Here is a 19,142-nt window from a genome sequence, read left to right as displayed (position 1 = left end):
CCCAAATTTTGGTGTCAATGATTTCCAAAGCCAGAAGTCCAAGACATTTATGTTGGATAGTGCAAGCAGGGAAGAAGTTATTCACCAAAGAGACGAAACAATTACATTGGCGACCACCTGATCAGTCAAATTTCGATACGACACGCGGCAAGCGGTGAAAAGTGAAAACAGCGAAAACACGCAGCCCAAAGAATAAATTGTATCCGAGTTAAAAAGTGAAAATCAAGTAAAAAAGGGTTTAAGCCAGAAAGCCATAGTGAAAACGAAAATTTTTAACTTCTTCTTTTGTTTAAACCTAGGTAATATATTATAATCGAAAGCTAGAATAAGTTAGTGTACAAGTAATAATTGGTAATAAGAAAAAAAAAAACCAGAGGGACGCGTCCTGACGGGGCTAACTTCGACCGCGTCAAAGTTTGTATACCCTTGCAATTTTTTTGGTAACTCTTTCCTTACCTATAGCCATCAAAGTGGACAAACATTTAAGCTAAAAAGGCTAATGTTTCCGAAAGAACGGCCTACATAGGAAATAACGAAGATATTGATCAAAGTCACTATTTTCCACCGATCGTTCCTATGGGAGCTATATGATATAGTAACCCGATCTTTATCAAATTCGGCACAGTCATTTATATGTGTAATTAACTCACCAATATTAAATTTCATGACAATAGCTCAGAAAATAACAAAGTTATTAAGAAAAGTCACTGTTCGTGACTTTGCCATTTGTATGGGAGCTATATGATATAGTGATCCGATCCGGGTGAATCCGAGATATACAATGCCTGCAGTATATACAAGCCTACATGCAAAATTTCAGCTCTGTAGCTTTAACGGTCTAGGAGGAGTTTGCGTTGATCCAGACGGACAGACAGACGGACAGACGGACGGACGGACATGGCTAATTGAACTCGTCTCGTCGTGCTGATCAAGAATAGATATACTTTATATGGTCGGAAATGCTTCCTTCTATGCGTTGCACACTTCTGACCAAAATTAATATACCCTTTTTGCAAGGGTATAAAAAAGCAAAAGGAGTGAAGCAAGTGAAAAAAAAAAAGTATACAAAGAAGAAAACGCAAAGCAACATTTCGAGCCACATTGTGCAAAACCAAAATTTTTTTTAAGTCGCGAGGTAACATACACTAAAAATGAAAAAAAATGGAAAAATGAAATCTAATGCAAAATTGAATGGTCAAAAAAAAAATCTATAACAGAGGAAGAAGAAAGTGAAAATATAAAAGAAAAAAAATTAAAAAAAAAAAAGCATGAGCAATTGCTTTACTTGGTAACGAAACAAAAAATGTGAACATAATTAATACAAAAAAAATTAAATTAAATCTATAGCCTCTACAGCAATTCCTCGAAGGCCTTCGTCGGACGCTACAAGGGTGAGTTTTTTCTACTACATTTTTTTGTTACCAAAATATAAAGCGAAGTCGGAGACGTTAAGCAAGAGTATTCAATGCAAAGACAAAAGCGAAAACAATTGTCGTTGCTTATCTCCACTCCGTTTGCCCCTCTATATATTTTTATACCCTTGCAAAAAGGGTATATTAATTTTGGTCAGAAGTGTGCAACGCATAGAAGGAAGCATCTCCGACCATATAAAGTATATATATTCTTGATCAGCACGACGAGACGAGTTCATATAGCCATGTCCGTCCGTCCGTCCGTCCGTCCGTCCGTCCGTCCGTCCGTCCGTCCGTCCGTCTGTCCGTCCGTCTGGATCAACGCAAACTCCTCCTAGACTGTTAAAGCTACAGAGCTGAAATTTTGCATGTAGGCTTGTATATACTGCAGGCGTTGTATATCTCGGATTCAGCCGGATCGGATCACTATATCATATAGCTCCCATACAAATGGCAAAGTCACGAACAGTGACTTTTCTTAATAACTTCGTTATTTTCTAAGCTATGATCATGAAATTTAATATTGGTGAGTTAATTACACATATAAACGACTATGCCAAATTTGATCAAGATCGGATGACTATATCATATAGCTCCAATAGGAACGATCTTTCGAAAACAGTGACTTTTGTCAATAACTTCGTCACTTTTGACGCGATTGCTTTCAAATTGAACATTTGTTAGTTTAATGTATCTGTTAATGACTGTGCCAAATTAGATAAGGATCGGGTAACTATATCATATAGCACCCATAGGAACGATCGGTGGAAAACAGTGACTTTGATCAATATCTTCGTTATTTCCTATGTAGGCCGTTCTTTCGGAAACATTAGACTTTTTAGCTTAAACGTTTTTCCACTATGATGGCTAAAGGTATGGAAAGAGTTACCAAAAAAATTGCAAGGGTATACAAACTTTGACGCGGTCGAAGTTAGCCCCGGCCCTCTGGTTATATACTTCTAATGTGTTTCAAATAAAATCATGCGTAAAGAAAAGAAAAAAAGAGAATGAACTGAAAAGTGAAAAGTATGAAAAGAAAAAAGGCAAGAGTGAATAAATATGCATAATTGTTTTATTAAAACATTTTGTATGTGAAGAGTTGAAAAAAAATATGAACGGTTAATTTTTATACGCTGCATATGTAAGCGTTGCGTTTTGCTTTTGCACAGTGGGTCGAAGTTTAAAAAAAAAAAAAAAAAGAGAAGTTAATGTTCATGAAACTATGCCGAGTATTTAGAATATTTTTTTTGATATTGATTTAATTATCTTTGAATATAAATCGATATGCGTTAAAGTTTCGAGCTATATATTTTTTTTAGTAATTACAAATTAATTTGTTGATCATTTATGAAATTGCAAATTTTCTTATATATATATTATGGAATGGTTTTGGGTTTTTTTTTAATGTGAGTTAACTTTGTTCTCAGAATACAGAATGAAACATTAGATTCTAAGAAATGAATGATTGTGAGAATACATTAATTTAAGTGAATAATAATGATTTTTATAATGAGGTAATTTTCTGAACTTTCTTTTTGGGCAATCTAATGTGAATAGGGATGTTTGTACTGGGATTTTCCCCTAGCGCTGAAAGGAAAATCATGGTAGGGTGGGTAGAGAGCGCGGCTGTAGATACACCTATACAGCCAACGCTAGGACTATTTTATTCTATTCTTTTCTCTCTATTCTATTTCGAGTTTCAGCACAGTGACTTTATTTAAAGTTGCTGACGTGTGAGTGGGTGAAACACATTCATCAAAGAACCACCCCAGCCGATTGTCTTGCTAGCCGCATTAAGAGTCCCGCAGATGAATCGTGTTAACACCAAGATAGGCCTCACACAATAACGTATAGTTTCCGACTGCAATGGTTGGTAAGCCTTTGTGGTGTCGTGGTTATAGATATTTAGTTACAGAAATTTTTGCCGCCCAACCATGGGGCACATTCTAATTAGATACAATAATTTTTGCTGCCATCGGCTACGTTAAGGCTTTGTACGTTACACTCTTGAAGGCCAAGTCGAGGCTAAATCTTTGGCAAATCTTGTCAGATTGGACGTGTTGGAAATGGATGAAGAGGCCACCAAAGCAGAAATATGCCATGCAGTATTGATGCAGCTAAGTCTATAGGTGACAGAAGATGATATAAAAAGCTTGCGTCCTTCCTATGGCGGATCCCAAAAGGCAATTTTATGCCTTCCGGCAAACGTGGCAGAAACAATTTTGAAAGCGGGGCAGCTAAAGATCGGCTACTCAGTATGCAGAGTTAGGCTCAACCAGAACGCAACCAGATGCTACAGATGCCTGGCATTTGGGCACGTAGCGGCTCGATGTCAAGACCCGATCGACAGGACGAATTGGTGTTTGAAATGTGGCAGCAAGGACCACAAAGTAAGAGACTGCGCAAATAATGCCAACTGTTGCCTATTCGCAGCCAGAGGTGTCACCGAGCGGGCACATATAGCTGGCAGCCTTAGGTCCATCCGCAAAAGCAAGCGGCCAAGAGAAGCCGGCCCCACGAAAACGCTATGTTTAATTTTATCCAATTAAACTTGAATCCCTGCGAAGCGGCTCACGAGCTGCTGAAGCAGCAGGTGCGCGAAACGAGGTCTGACGTGGCAATCAGAAGAGAGCTTTTTCGTAGGATGTCTGCTGAGAATTGGATATGCAGTAATTCCGGCAAGGCCGTGCTTTGGGCATGTGGCAGTCCTAATGTACAACTGCGTTCGAGGCTAGCAGGCGGGCATTTTGTCAGAGCCTTAATAAACGGCAAGTGGATCTACTGCTGCTATTTCCCGCCTAGTCTAGACTATCTGGACTTCTGCGAATCGCTGGACGAACTAGCGGCGGACGCGAGAGCGCACAACCCGTTCGTAATAGCTGGAGACTTCAATGCGTGGGCCCAAGAATGGGGCAGCAGCATAACAAATGCTCGCGGGCGCGCCGTTCTAGAGTCGCTAGTCTCATTAGACGTCGCACTTCTAAACTGCGGCTCTCGCAACACGTTCAACAGCTTGGCGAGAATTGCTGCATGGCGGCTGGATGACAACTACACAGCCAGCGACCATGAGGCCATCATTTTTTCCCTTGGACAGGCAGCTCGACCATAACAGACGCATACCCAGGCAGTGGAATTACCATATAAAGCTGACACGCTTAACACCCAGGCACTGGCTGCGGGATCTGCTCAAGGCATGGCAGACCAGCTATGTGGCATGCTGGCATCAGCCTGCGATGCGAGTATGGCCCGCTCCAGACCATTCAATAAACATCACCAACCAGTCTTCTGGTGGAATGATGAAATTGGAGATCTACGAAGGGCTTGCCTAACCGCAAGAAGGCGTTACCAAAGGGCAAGGAAGCGGCTGGACGTAAACTGGCCACAGATGCCCGGATTTATTCCCGAATCGTGCAGTCAAACTGGCCATGACGCTACGCCCAGAAGCATTTGTTGAAACCTTTAAAAAATGCTTATTGGAGGGAGTTTTTTCATCGCAGTGGAAAGTTCAAAAACTGGTATTGCTGCCAAATCCGGGGCAGCCACCTGACATAGCATCCTCCTACAGGCCGATTTGTCTAATAGACACAGTCGGCAAAGTCCTGGAAGGACTAATCAACACTAGGTTAAACGATCTAATCAGCAGGAGCAATGGCCTCTCGGAAAACCAATTCGGCTTTCGGAAGGCAAGGTCGACGATAGATGCAATCAGCAAAGTAGTTAATATTGCTGCAAATGCAATCGAGGGCTCCCGGTGGAAGGGCGGCTCTAAAAAATACTGCCTGGTCGTCACAATAGACGTTAAGAACGCCTTCAACACAGCGGACTGGGGCTGCATCCTGGGGTCGGTGTGTAGGCTGGAAGCGCCGGTATACCTGCAAGCCATCATACGGAGTTATTTTGATGGGAGAGTGCTGCGATTCAACACAGATGAGGGCTGCGACAGTCACCACATTTCTGCCGGAGTTCCACAAGGGTCCGTATTGGGCCCGCTACTGTGGAACATAATGTAAGACGGCATTCGATGCGAAACCATTGGATACACAGATGACGTGGCGTTAGTGATCGTAGCCAAGGATCTTGCGACGACTGAAGCGTTTGCATCCTGCGCGATTGAAAAAATTACGAACTGGCTTCACTCAGTCGGTCTCTCACTGGCAGTGTTAAAAACGGTGGCGGTGCTTATTAGTAGTAGGAAGACAGTGGAAGTTGCTAGGATACTAGAAGAAAGATCTGCGATTGCCTCAAAGCGGGCTTTACGTTACCTGGGCGTATGGATAGACACTCGTCTATGCTTTCGGGAACATCTGAATCACGTACATACCAAGGCGGCAAGTACTGGACAGGCCTTGCCCCGAATCATGTTAAATACCAGAGGCCCGAAACAGGAGCGCAGGCTGCTGCTAGCGAGTGTGCTAAAGTCAGTGATATTGTATTCAGCGCAAGTATGGTCGCAAGCTATTCACGTCCCGTCATACAGCAAAGGCATTAAAGCCACAAATCGTCTATGCGCACTTCGAGTGTGCAGCGCTTTCAGGACCGTTTCGGAGGGCGCTGCGTTGGTAATTGCGGGTATGATCCCAATCGACCTACTTGCCGATAAAGCCAAGGCGATCGCCGTAGCTGTCAGCCGCGGCACACCCAAAAAAGAGGCCAGCTCTGAGGCGAGTAATCGGAGTCTTGTGACTTGGCAAAGACGCTGGGATGCCTCTAGCAAGGGAAGGTGGACGCATCTCCTCATCCCAAACGTAACGGAGTGGACGGAGAGAAAACATGGGCAAGTTTCCTTCCAACTCACACAACTGCTTTCAGGTCACGGATGCTGCAGATCATATCTGCACCGGTTTGGGAATGAGCATGTACCCTTTTGCTTGGTCTGCGGCAGCAGCACAGTCGAAGACGCAAGACATATCTTGTTTGAATGCGTCAGGTTCAACAACGAGCGACAAAGGGTGGCAGACCTGATCAACACTGCCCTTACACCTGACAACTTGGTCACAGCTATGCTGGCCAAATCGGCGATCTGGGACGCAGTATGCGGCTTTGCGGGTGTGGTCTGTCAAGTCCTCAGACAAGAGGACCGCGCAAGAAACGGATAAGTATGCTAGCAACACGTTTTAGCGAAGCAATTCCCCCTGGGACGTCCCGCAAAAATTGTTTCGTATTATGCCTGCAGTCCGATAGAAAACATTGTATATTCTTATGTTATTGTTTTTATGTTATAAATAAAGGAATTAAAATAAAATATATCCTTTCAACCAACTACACCCGCACATAACACACACACACTTGCACATAAATGTTTAAGGCGTTGACTTTGCACTTTTCACTGCTAGATGGTAAGAAGTTTTTAGCTCCAAAGTGTCAAAGATGCTTAAAAAATAATAATAATGTGAGCAAAGATATGGCGGAGTATGAGCACAACGCGAGAGTGTACATAAAACAATTATGCAACATTTACGCGCGTAACTCATAAAAATTTCTGTCTCTATATTTGACGAGTTTTTGCAGCCCAACAAAATCTTAAAGAGGAATACAATTTATGAGCAAAGCAAATCAATAAAATTTTAAATATATCCCCCAAAAATTGAATCATTATGTGAATAATTCATATTTGACCACTGATGATTCAGATTTGAAGTGCACTGTATAGCAGCTGATTCTTCAGTTGTTTGTTCCTCTAATCAGCTTGTTCAGGTGAAACAGATTTTTTAAAGAAGAACAAATTTGTATGTTCCAATATAATTTATTTAATTCTAATCAAATAATCGATAGAACCATAGAGGATCAATATTTTTGCTGCCTACTATTGCAACAGTTTCAGTTACTGTCTACAATTATCATTATCATCGAAAGGAAAAAAGGAAAGAAAAAAAGTTTGATTCCTTTTACTTAACATCTTTTAATGATTTTAACGAACTGAAATAATTGCTAATGAAAATGCTTAGCACTCTGGAACAGATGATGCATAGTCAAGATTTAAGCAAACAATTAATACCCTATTTTTATTAAATAAGCCACGTTTATATTCTATATAGTTGTCAGAGGGGGAAGAGAAAAAGAAAAGTGCAAGCAAATTCACAGACTTGGCAAAATGAATGAGTCTGGTCTTGTTCTACATCCCAACAGCCTTCGATTGAGTTCGATTCGTTTGGCTATTGTAAAATGGCCAGACCAAGAGCTAAGCCAATAATCAAGTCAATTGGAAGGGCGAAGAAGAAGCCAGGCAGTAGAGTTTTTTGACCAGAGGGCGGAAGCTAATTTATTACGAGCATTTAACAAGCATACTCTAGGGGGCTCTCTCAGGAGTCCTCTTTGATTTATTAGGTGTTTGGTTTAAAAGAAAAAAAACGGAAGCAAACGAAGCCAACAATTTGTAATTAATGTGGGCGGTCTAGTTGAGGCATTTTAATTTCTCAAACAAAATCGACGGCCCACAAAGCAGAAGCAGCAGCAAGGGATAGCAAGCACAGGCCAAGCGAAATAAAAAGGAAGTCTCCTCTTGGCCTTCGTCTCGCTTAACGCCCTACATTCCAAGAAACCCCAAAAAACAACGCCCGTCACAAGTGTCTCAGTCAATTTATGCGGTATAAAGCATAAATTTCACGGTTGCCGCATTATCTTCTATTTCCGGTTTTTTATCTTTTCTTGATCCCTCAAGATCCCTTCAGTCCTTTGTTTACCGATGGGGCGAGAATTGGTGCAGCGTGAATATAAGTGTGTTTTCGTGCGAATATTCTTGAAAGAACAATGAAACTTGATTGAGTGACAATAACTTTTAAGTTATGATCCTTTGGCATCTAAAAGACCAAAAGGGTATTAACAGCATGTGTAACTTTGATTTTTAGCTCCAATTCCAGCTAAGTCAGGAAAGCTTGAATGATTTTTTTCTTTCCGTGGAGTGGTTGGCTTGTTGGTAAATGAATACATCATTAGCTGCATGAAATGTCCTTGTCAAATACACATACATGCACCCACACACACACACACATACACAACAAGAACAACAAACAACTACACGTGGTTAAAGCCGACTGAGTGGCCTCAGTGCACAAGTACGAAAATGAGAATAGAAGGACCAGAGAATACTATGGCTGTCTTATGAGTCTTTACTTCAGTGGATCTGGTTCTATGGATACTTAAATCGCTCAAGTTTGAAGTGCTTATGCAACTTGTTAACTAATTACGTGTACACACTCCCATAAACTTTATCCATCACAATCAACGTAATAAAAATGTATATAAATAAATGTTTATTTACAAACATTTAAAAAACAAAACCATTTCCCAATGCTGAGTAAAGAAAAGAGAAATCTAAATGTAAAATCCATTACGAAAAGCTAAAGAGAACAGTTTTAGATAACTTGTGCCAATTGGTTATGCAACTGAGAGTTCTTCCATATGAATTTTAACTCGTTTGCCCATAGCAAGGGTTTCGCTTTTTAGATTTTTTTCTATTTTTTTTTCTATATTTCTTTAATTTGAAAACTTTGTACTTTTGACCACATTGTTTAAAATTTTAAACATTTAATTACATTAAATTTTCAAAGTAACTTAATAAAAATACAATCGAAATTTAAAAAGTTAAACTCAAGATCGAAACCTGATCCGGGGCTATATGTGAAGCAATACCATAGAAGGCAGATAATACTAAAAATGATCTTTAAAAGAGAAATATTTATATTTATTTATTATTAATTATAAAAGTTTAATCAAATATCTGTGTGTAAGCTTTTAAATTATGTAAAATATCTACAACTGTTCTTTTAATCCATGTTTTTCCTTTACTTGTTTATTTGAATACTTAAAAACTAAATTCCCTGCCTTCAACTTTAGAAGATTTTTCTGAAAATTAATTGTTTTTAGACTGCTTAAAATGACTACTAAAGCTTTTTCTGCGGACTTTTATATAGAAAAGAGGAGAGTTATTTCTAGTACAACAAATTTACATTTTAAATATATTTTGGTTGCAAATAGTTAAATAAATCATATAATCATAAATCATAGAACGTTTCATTCTCAACAATTTTTTTTTTAACTTTTTCATTTTAATTTTAATGTCATTTGTGTTGCTTTGACAGATGTTGAATGATAAAAAAAACCAATTCTTTAAGAACAAATTTACAATATTTATTGGTTAAGTCAAATGCAATTAAGTTTTTTGCCCAAGATTCTGTTTGGGTTTGAGTGTGTTTATGCTATAATTAATGGGCGTGGCCCATATCTTTGTATAGGCATACCGATGCATGTCAAATATGAAAAACTGTCTCCTGAGCAGCTTGTTGACAAGCAAATTGCGGCATAAATTTTGCTTGAAAATAATCGCATTTGAAATTTATGGAAAATTAATTTTTCACTTTACTTTCTTAATAGACGGTGGCAAAGTGAAACTGAGTTGATGTGATTTTATCGAAAACTATAAATTGTTTACTTATAATGGAATGGCAAACCTCAAAAGTGCGATTTCGTTTGCATCTGTCATTTCTCACTCGGCTAAAGTTAATTGTTTTGATGACGAAAGTTTATGCAACACTTCAGTTCACTTAAATAAGAAAAAGTTTAAATGGAAGACAAGCGATGAGTAATTTTCTCATTAATACAAAACTTTGCATACCGATCAGTTAGCCATTTTCCAACTTCCCTTTTGCCTAGCCAGTTTTAATCATTATGCATCTAAAATTAATTAATGCTTTTCCTGTGCGCGTAAATTGCATAAATCTTGCTAAATGTAATTAACACAACAAAAAAGTATAACACTCAAAAAGAGGAAAGAGAAGACAGAGAGGGAGAGAGCGGGAAAAATGTTAAAAATTAAAACGGAAAAAAGTGAAACGGAAATGCTGTGCTTTTTTTTTAATTCTGCAAAAGTGGAAATCAACATTGAATCGAACACTTTGATGAATTTTGCAGCAAGCCAAAAGCATTTCTGCTCGACTTCCGGACTTGTCGCAGACTGAATTTTTTATTAAATTGTATGCTAAAGCCATATTAAAATTTTCTTAAAAGCCAAAGCAAGAGCTGGCGAAGTAAGCCAATGGACCAATTGTTTAACAAATTCATTTCCCATCTCGTCTCTGTCGGGAAGTTTCTTTCAATGTTTACCTTTTTCTAGGCCACTTCTTCTCCTCGACATGAAAAATATAATTAACTTTTTACTTGAAAGATGCATAACTAAATTTTGTCGGTTGATAAGATTGAAATCTTAGTTAGAAAAATTTGAATGAACTTTCCAAATAGTAAAATTGCTTAGTCTTCTTAAGATTTCGTAGAACTAGCAAGGGCATATAATCATAGCCCATCATAGTTTACAAAAAATTAATCAAAATATTTTTAAATACCCAACATTTTGGCTATTAATATTCTTAGATTGAGGTATCTTTCTGTTTCTGATGTGGCCTTAATATTCTCACTTTGCGTGACTAAATTTTATTTAATTACGTATTCCGATAAACTTTAAGTAAGCCCAACAGATATTTAATATCCCCAATGTCTACTGCTGTTGTTAACTTGGCATTTTGAAGGCAGAGCTCACAATTGAATCCTTTTTATTTGTATTTTTTTTTTTTCGTTTCTTGTTTTTGTTGGCCAGATGGAAGCCACTTGAAAAGGCGTGAGAGAAGGAGCAGAGATAAAAATTTAATTAAGACCCAGCAGTAACACCTTTGTCAACTAATTACATGTCGCAGTCGATGGCCGACGAAAGGCCAAAGCCCAACCAATTTCAAAAAGGATTTAATTGGAAAAAAAAAATGATAAGGTTGAATTGAGTCTCTGAGTCTTGCCAAGTCTCTGTATTATTGAAATACAATCTGTTACGATCAGTCTATGTGAAAAACTAAACTAAAAAACAAACTAAAGCATTTGGATAGCTTATGTGATCTGAAGATCATAAGGATGTAAGTCTAGAGATGAATTTAGTCAGGCCTTACCCAACAAGTGAATATACTTTTTTTGAGGGGAAAGGGAATAAAATGAAAACACGAACACGAAAAGCATTGAGTGACAAAGGTGTGATTTATTATTTTGGATTGCTTTTTCGGGTTTTTTTTTCCTGTACTTCTTCACGTTTTCTCTCCAGCGTCTGCTTCTCTTTTGTCGCCGTTTTCAATTGTCTGCAATGTTTCTTTCTTTCTTTCTTTACTTTGATTCGTTCATTGTAATTTTTTGCCAGTTGTTTGTTGGAAATTTGTTTTTTCAATACTTAGCGCAAAGAATTTTCTCTGTCTGCATCGTTAGACAAATTAAAAAGGGTTCCAAAATGGCACCAAAATGGGTGCTTAGGGTCGTATACATACAATAAACTACAGACTGAAGATGCCAGAGGCGAGGAAGAAAGAAAGAACCAAATGGGGTGTTATGAAAAGAGATAGAAAGATTTTTTGCTGTATCTTAGTATATTGGTTGAGCTTTAATTCCTTTTCAAAACCTATTATGGAATAGTGTTATTGTGATCAACAGAGATAACACACTTCGTATGCTATATTACTGCTTAAGGAAACATTGAGTAATAATACTTTCTGAACAATATTTTTAAAATTTGTAAACAGCTAAAAATATTCAATCTTTTGATGGTTTTCTTAATCGTTTTCTTTTTTTTTTTTTTGAATCTATCTTGAATTAAATCTATCTATCTGGTATATGGCTGCTGATAATCAAAAGAGAAAGGCTAAAAAAACATTTAAAAGTGCATACTCTGCTTATTATAAATAGAAGATTTTAATACTAGACTCATATTCTGTACTACTGTACTGTACGACCAGAACACCCCTTATGAGAGTAAACAGTCTCAAGTGCTTTTGCATTGGTGTTCATGCTCTTTTATCACAAAGAACAAAAGTAAAACGGAAAAAAGAAAAACGAACATGGGAAGGATATTTTTATGCGCTTCTTAGGTTTATCGCAGGAGGCGGAAGCTAATGGGATTTTCAACGCATAAAAACGATAAATCTATGCGTTGCAAAAAGTTTTGGGTCACGGGAGACCACGGAAACTTTTTCATTTTCACTTTACATGCGCTAACGAGCCAGTTCCATTAAACGCATTTATGTATATATACATATATTTACTCGTTTTTTTTTGTTATTGTATTTTATATATTTTGCTTTTTGTTTTTATTATTATTTTAGCAATTGGAATTTTAAAACCGACAAAAATGCATAAACCAAAAGGTTGTTTTCGCTAACAAACGTTTGCATTTGTTTATGCTAACAGATTTTCAATTGAAATTGGTTCGAAAAAAAATAATAGTGTCTCTATGCCGCCAGCGAGAAGTGTAGTCCAAACTGTTTGGCCAAAAAGCATTTTCCCACACACGCACACACGCACACATACGCATCAGGGACATCCTATCTTCCTCAGAATGTGAGAAAAACTTTTGCGACCTGTTGGAAGAGTTCTTTGGAATTTTTAAGGATTTCAGAAATGTTCGCTGTTTGGATTTCAATGAGGTGACTCCAGACACTGAGTACAATGGGCGGCTGTACATTGCAGCGGCCAATGAGGATACGATGGACTGGGTGGCGGGCAACGTATGCTCCATGGAGACATATCAGGCCACCAGTCTCATAGACTTCCTACACCTGACACCGGCCAGAGTTACATGGCCAAAGGTCGAGAAGTGTTTCCAAGCAATTTTCGAGCTTCTGGAACAGCAGAATGCTGATATTACGACGGAGAAGTGGGCCGTGGTGAGCCGCAAAGATGCAGCCCCCATAGTGACAGATATTTGTCCAAATGAACAGCTTGAGATCTGGATGGATGCAGAGAGTGTGGACATCATCAAGGAAAGATGCAACAGCCTCAAATTTTGTTTTTGGATTATCAAATTTGAGTTTTGCGATTAGAACACGCTTTTATATTTTTATTTTATGCAATATATATTTTGAAATGTTAAAAAAAAGGTTACAATTGCGGCAGTCTCATTTGTCTGCCGATTATTCTGACTGGCAACGATAGTTTGTCGTAATAGAAAAATACTGTTGCTTTACTAACTAAACGTTGATTGGTGAATTTTGTCATCAAAGTTTATTATGCCAAAAGTATCCATGTCCTTGTTTCACATCTACTTTGTATCGGCACTCTTTTGACTTGGTTAAGGCTGGAACAGGAATACGTAAACAGGGATAAACAAAACTTCCCAATAATCAATATTGCACGATCTAAAATATTACGTTTCGAATTAAATTCATCTATAAACCAGAGGGATGGGGCAAACTTCGACCGCGTCAAAGTTTGTATACCCTTGCAACTTTTTTGGTAACTCTTTTCTTACCTATAGCCATCAAAATGGAAAAACGTTTTATCTAAAAAGGCTAAAGTTTGCGAAAGAACGGCCTAAAATCTTAGCATAGGAAATAACGAAGATATTGATCAAAGTCACTGTTTACCACCGATTGTTCCTATGGGAGCTATATGATATAGTCGCCCGATCTTAGTTTGATTCGGCACAGTCATTAATGGTTATATTAAACTGAGAAATAACAAATTTTTATGACATTTGCGTAGAAAGTAACGAATTTACTTGGGTTCTATTCAATAATCTCTTAGTTTTTCAACTATTTTAACGAAAATTGCTAATAATTCACTGATTAAAAAGAGACAGAAAGATTTGGCAATTTCATACTGCTAAGTTTATTTTCGAAAATATCTAGTACTCTCAGCTGGACGGAAGCAATTCACACATTTTGAGATCCAAGAAGGCCTGGGATGTTTGTAAAATTCGACCTGGTCAAGGGGGTACAGTACTTGAATCATTCTAATTCGTGAACTCATACAGTCAACATCAAAAATAAAACTAAAAGTTTACTTCTGAAAATCAAAAAAGAGAAAAACAAAAGTGAAAACATGTTGACTGTTCAATTGATTATGCAATCCGGAAAGGTTAGTAAACATGAGGATATAACTTTTCATAATCGTGACCAAGTGTTCTTTTCCAGCCATTGGTTACGAAGCTCCCAATCTCAGCTACCGTATACGAGCTAAAGGCTGAGCTTCAGAGCCTTCTCAATATTGAGCCGGAAACATTGGAGATTTCTGCATCTGATGTAACGTGTGCCGATTCAGATCTTTTAATAGAAGTTGCTGGTCTAGGCAAAAACAAACAAATTAAGCCGGTTGTGTCTTGCTATGAAGGCAACAATTTTGTGGGCTTGATACTATTTTCCCTTGGGGGCGAGGATTTCGCCGATCCATTAGTCGATAATTCGGTGTCAGACTCAAGTATCGAAGATAGTGAATCTTCCGTCATTGAGCTATCCTCGGGATCTAGTGGCGGATCCGTCCAGCCATCCACTATTGATTGCAAGCGAGGTATTAAACGAAAAGCCCAAGGACATGAAATAAACATAGAGACTAAACGGTAAGTATTAGGAATAGAAAATCAAAATTCAGTGACTGAATATTCCGTCTTTTGAAAATAGGATCAAATATGTTCTCGAATCCAGTGAGGAGAATCTAGAAAACCACTCGTATGGAGATATGCAAGAGGCATGCGATATGGGAGGCTGCGGAATAAAGTCCCGACCACGCCCGGTTAAACATGAAATCGAAATGGAACCTGATGTTATAAATGGTCAGCGGCCCCCGTACGTTAACATTCTTCCAGAGAACAGGCCGTTTGTCGTGGTTATATCTTCCTCAGAATGTGAGAAAAACTTGCGACCTGGTGGAAGAGTTCTTTGGAATTTTTAAGGATTTCAGAAATGTTCGCTGTTTGGATTTCAATGAGGTGACTCCAGACACTGAGTACAATGGGCGGCTGTACATTGCAGCGGCCAATGAGGATACGATGGACTGGGTGGCGGGCAACCTATGCTCCATGGAGACATATCAGGCCACCAGTCTCATAGACTTCCTACACCTGACACCGGCCAGAGTTACATGGCCAAAGGTCGAGAAGTATTTCCAAGCAATTTCGAGCTTCTGGAACAGCAGAATGCTGATATTACGACGGAGAAGTGGGCCGTGGTGAGCCGCAAAGATGCAGCCCCCATAGTGACAGATATTTGTCCAAATGAACAGCTTGAGATCTGGATGGATGCAGAGAGTGTGGACATCATCAAGGAAAGATGCAACAGCCTCAAATTTTGTTTTTGGATTATCAAATTTGAGTTTTGCGATTAGAACACGCTTTTATATTTTTATACCCTTGCGAAAAGGGTATATTAATTTTGGTCAGAAGTGTGCAACGCATAGAAGGAAGCATTTCCGACCATATAAAGTATATATATTCCTGATCAGCACGACGAGACGAGTTTAAATAGCCATGTCCGTCCGTCCGTCCGTCCGTCCGTCCGTCTGTCCGTCTGGATCAACGCAAGCTCCTCCTAGACCGTTGGAGCTACAGAGCTGAAATTTTACATGTAGGCTTGTATATACTGCAGGCGTTGTATATCTCGGATTCAGCCGGATCGGATCACTATATCATATAGCTCCCATACAAATGGCAAAGTCACGAACAGTGACTTTTCTTTTCTTAATCATTATTTTCTGAGCTATTGTCATGAAATTTAATATTGGTAAGTAAATTACACATATAAACGACTATGCCAAATTAGATCAAGATCGGGTGACTATATCATATAGCTCCCATAGGAACGATCGGTGGAAAACAGTGACTTTGATCAATATCTTAGTTTTTTCCTATGCTAAGATTGTTGGCCGTTCTTTAGCAAACATTAGCCTTTTTAGCTTGAACATTTTTCCACTTTGATGGCTATAGGTAAGGAAAGAGTTACCATAAAAGTTGCAAGGGTATACAAACTTTGACGCGGTCGAAGTTAGCCCCGGCCCTCTGGTTATTTTATGCAATATATATTTTGAAATGTAAGGTTACAATTGCGGCAGTCTCATTTGTCTGCCGATTATTCTGACTGGCAACGATAGTTTGTCGTAATAGAAAAATACTGTTGCTTTACTAACGAAACGTTGATTGGTGAATTTTGTCATCAAAGTTTATTATGCCAAAAGTATCCATGTCCTTGTTTCACATCTACTTTGTATCGGCACTCTTGACTTGGTTAAGGCTGGAACAGGAATACGTAAACAGGGATAAACAAAACTTCCCAAAATTCAATATTGCACGATCTAAAATATTACGTTTCGAATTAAATTCATCTATAAACCAGAGGGATGGGGCAAACTTCGACCGCGTCAAAGTTTGTATACCCTTGCAACTTTTTTGGTAACTCTTTCCTTACCTATAGCCATCAAAATGGAAAAACGTTTTATCTAAAAAGGCTAAAGTTTGCGAAAGATCTTAGCATAGGAAATAACGAAGATATTGATCAAAGTCACTGTTTACCACCGATTGTTCCTATGGGAGCTATATGTTATAGTCGCCCGATCTTAGTTTGATTCGGCACAGTCATTAATGGTTATATTAAACTGAGAAATAACAAATTTTTATGACATTTGCGTAGAAAGTAACGAATTTACTTGGGTTCTATTCAATAATCTCTTAGTTTTTCAACTATTTTAACGAAAATTGCTAATAATTCACTGATTAAAAAGAGACAGAAAGATTTGGCAATTTCATACTGCTAAGTTTATTTTCGAAAATATCTAGTACTCTCAGCTGGACGGAAGCAATTCACACATTTTTGAGATCCAAGAAGGCCTGGGATGTTTGTAAAATTCGACCTGGTCAAGGGGGTACAGTACTTGAATCATTCTAATTCGTGAACTCATACAGTCAACATCAAAAAAAAAACGAAAAGTTTACTTCTGAAAATCAAAAAAGAGAAAAACAAAAGTGAAAACATGTTGACTGTTCAATTGATCATGCAATCCGGAAAGGTTAGTAAACGTGAGGATATAACTTTTCATAATCGTGACCAAGTGTTCTTTTCCAGCCATTGGTTATGAAGCTCCCAATCTCAGCTACCGTATACGAGCTAAAGGCTGAGCTTCAGAGCCTTCTCAATATTGAGCCGGAAACATTGGAGATTTCTGCATCTGATGTAACGTGTGCCGATTCAGATCTTTTAATAGAAGTTGCTGGTCTAGGCAAAAACAAACAAATTAAGCCGGTTGTGTCTTGCTATGAAGGCAACAATTTTGTGGGCTTGATACTATTTTCCCTTGGGGGCGAGGATTTCGCCGATCCATTAGTCGATAATTCGGTGTCAGACTCAAGTATCGAAGATAGTGAATCTTCCGTCATTGAGCTATCCTCGGGATCTAGTGGCGGATCCGTCCAGCCATCCACTATTTATTGCAAGCGAGGTATTAAACGAAAAGCCCAAGGACATGAAATAAACATAGAGACTAACCGGTAAGTATTAGGAATAGAAAATCAAAATTCAGTGACTGAATATTCCGTCTTTTGAAAATAGTTCTCGAATCCAGTGAGGAGAGTCTAGAAAACCACTCGTATGGAGATATGCAGGAGGCATGCGATATGGGAGGCTGCGGAATAAAGTCCCGACCACGCCCGGTTAAACATGAAATCGAAATGGAACCTGATGTTATAAATGGTCAGCGGCCCCCGTACGTTAACATTCTCCCAGAAAACAGGCCGTTTGTCGTGGTTATATCTTCCTCAGAATGTGAGAAAAACTTTTGCGACCTGTTGGAAGAGTTCTTTGGAATTTTTAAGGATTTCAGAAATGTGCGCTGTTTGGATTTCAATGAGGTGACTCCAGACACTGAGTACAATGGGCGGCTGTACATTGCAGCGGCCAATGAGGATACGATGGACTGGGTGGCGGGCAACGTATGCTCCATGGAGACATATCAGGCCACCAGTCTCATAGACTTCCTACACCTGACACCGGCCAGAGTTACATGGCCAAAGGTCGAGAAGTGTTTCCAAGCAATTTTCGAGCTTCTGGAACAGCAGAATGCTGATATTACGACGGAGAAGTGGGCCGTGGTGAGCCGCAAAGATGCAGCCCCCATAGTGACAGATATTTGTCCAAATGAACAGCTTGAGATCTGGATGGATGCAGAGAGTGTGGACATCATCAAGGAAAGATGCAACAGCCTCAAATTTTGTTTTTGGATTATCAAATTTGAGTTTTGCGATTAGAACACGCTTTTATATTTTTATTTTATGCAATATATATTTTGAAATGTTAAAAAAAAGGTTACAATTGCGGCAGTCTCATTTGTCTGCCGATTATTCTGACTGGCAACGATAGTTTGTCGTAATAGAAAAATATTGTTGTTTTACTAACGAAACGTTGGTTGGTGAATTTTGTCATCAAAGTTTATTATGCCAAAAGTATCCATGTCCTTGTTTCACATCTACTTTGTATCGGCACTCTTTTGACTTGGTTAAGGCTGGAACAGGAATACGTAAACAGGGATAAACAAAACTTCCCAATAATCAATATTGCACGATCTAAAATATTACGTTTCGAATTAAATTCATCTATAAACCAGAGGGATGGGGCAAACTTCGACCGCGTCAAAGTAATAGGAAATAACGAAGGTATTGATCAAAGTCACTGTTTACCACCGATTGTTCCTATGGGAGCTATATGATATAGTCGCCCGATCTTAGTTTGATTCGGCACAGTCATTAATGGTTATATTAAACTGAGAAATAACAAATTTTTATGACATTTGCGTAGAAAGTAACGAATTTACTTGGGTTCTATTCAATAATCTCTTAGTTTTTCAACTATTTTAACGAAAATTGCTAATAATTCACTGATTAAAAAGAGACAGAAAGATTTGGCAATTTCATACTGCTAAGTTTATTTTCGAAAATATCTAGTACTCTCAGCT

At 38.5% G+C, this 19,142-nt stretch overlaps 2 protein-coding genes across 3 annotated transcripts; both read left to right on the top strand.

Annotated features, from left to right (window-relative positions):
• The first annotated feature begins 14,245 nt into the window (after positions 1-14,245).
• On the top strand, positions 14,246-15,310 carry LOC124461969. The gene is made up of 3 exons (XM_047013367.1): positions 14,246-14,288; positions 14,345-14,766; positions 14,828-15,310. Exons 1-3 carry the CDS (start codon positions 14,253-14,255, stop codon positions 15,096-15,098), a joined length of 729 nt encoding a protein of 242 aa, XP_046869323.1. The 5' UTR covers positions 14,246-14,252; the 3' UTR covers positions 15,099-15,310.
• A 1,870-nt stretch (positions 15,311-17,180) lies between these two features.
• Positions 17,181-18,439, top strand: LOC124461971. 2 transcript variants are annotated; one of them, XM_047013370.1, is made up of 3 exons: positions 17,181-17,204; positions 17,261-17,682; positions 17,744-18,439. In XM_047013370.1, exons 1-3 carry the CDS (start codon positions 17,190-17,192, stop codon positions 17,757-17,759), a joined length of 453 nt encoding a protein of 150 aa, XP_046869326.1. In that variant the 5' UTR covers positions 17,181-17,189; the 3' UTR covers positions 17,760-18,439. The 2 variants fall into 2 exon arrangements, with proteins under 2 accessions (XP_046869326.1, XP_046869325.1); XM_047013369.1 differs by lacking the exon at positions 17,181-17,204.
• Positions 18,440-19,142: the final 703 nt, after the last annotated feature.

The sequence above is a fragment of the Drosophila willistoni genome, unplaced genomic scaffold (assembly GCF_018902025.1).
Source record: "Drosophila willistoni isolate 14030-0811.24 unplaced genomic scaffold, UCI_dwil_1.1 Seg783, whole genome shotgun sequence".
Taxonomy (NCBI): Eukaryota; Metazoa; Arthropoda; class Insecta; order Diptera; family Drosophilidae; genus Drosophila; species Drosophila willistoni.
The sequence above is the reverse complement of the archived record's forward strand: the minus strand, read 5'-3'. Positions and strand labels throughout refer to the sequence as shown.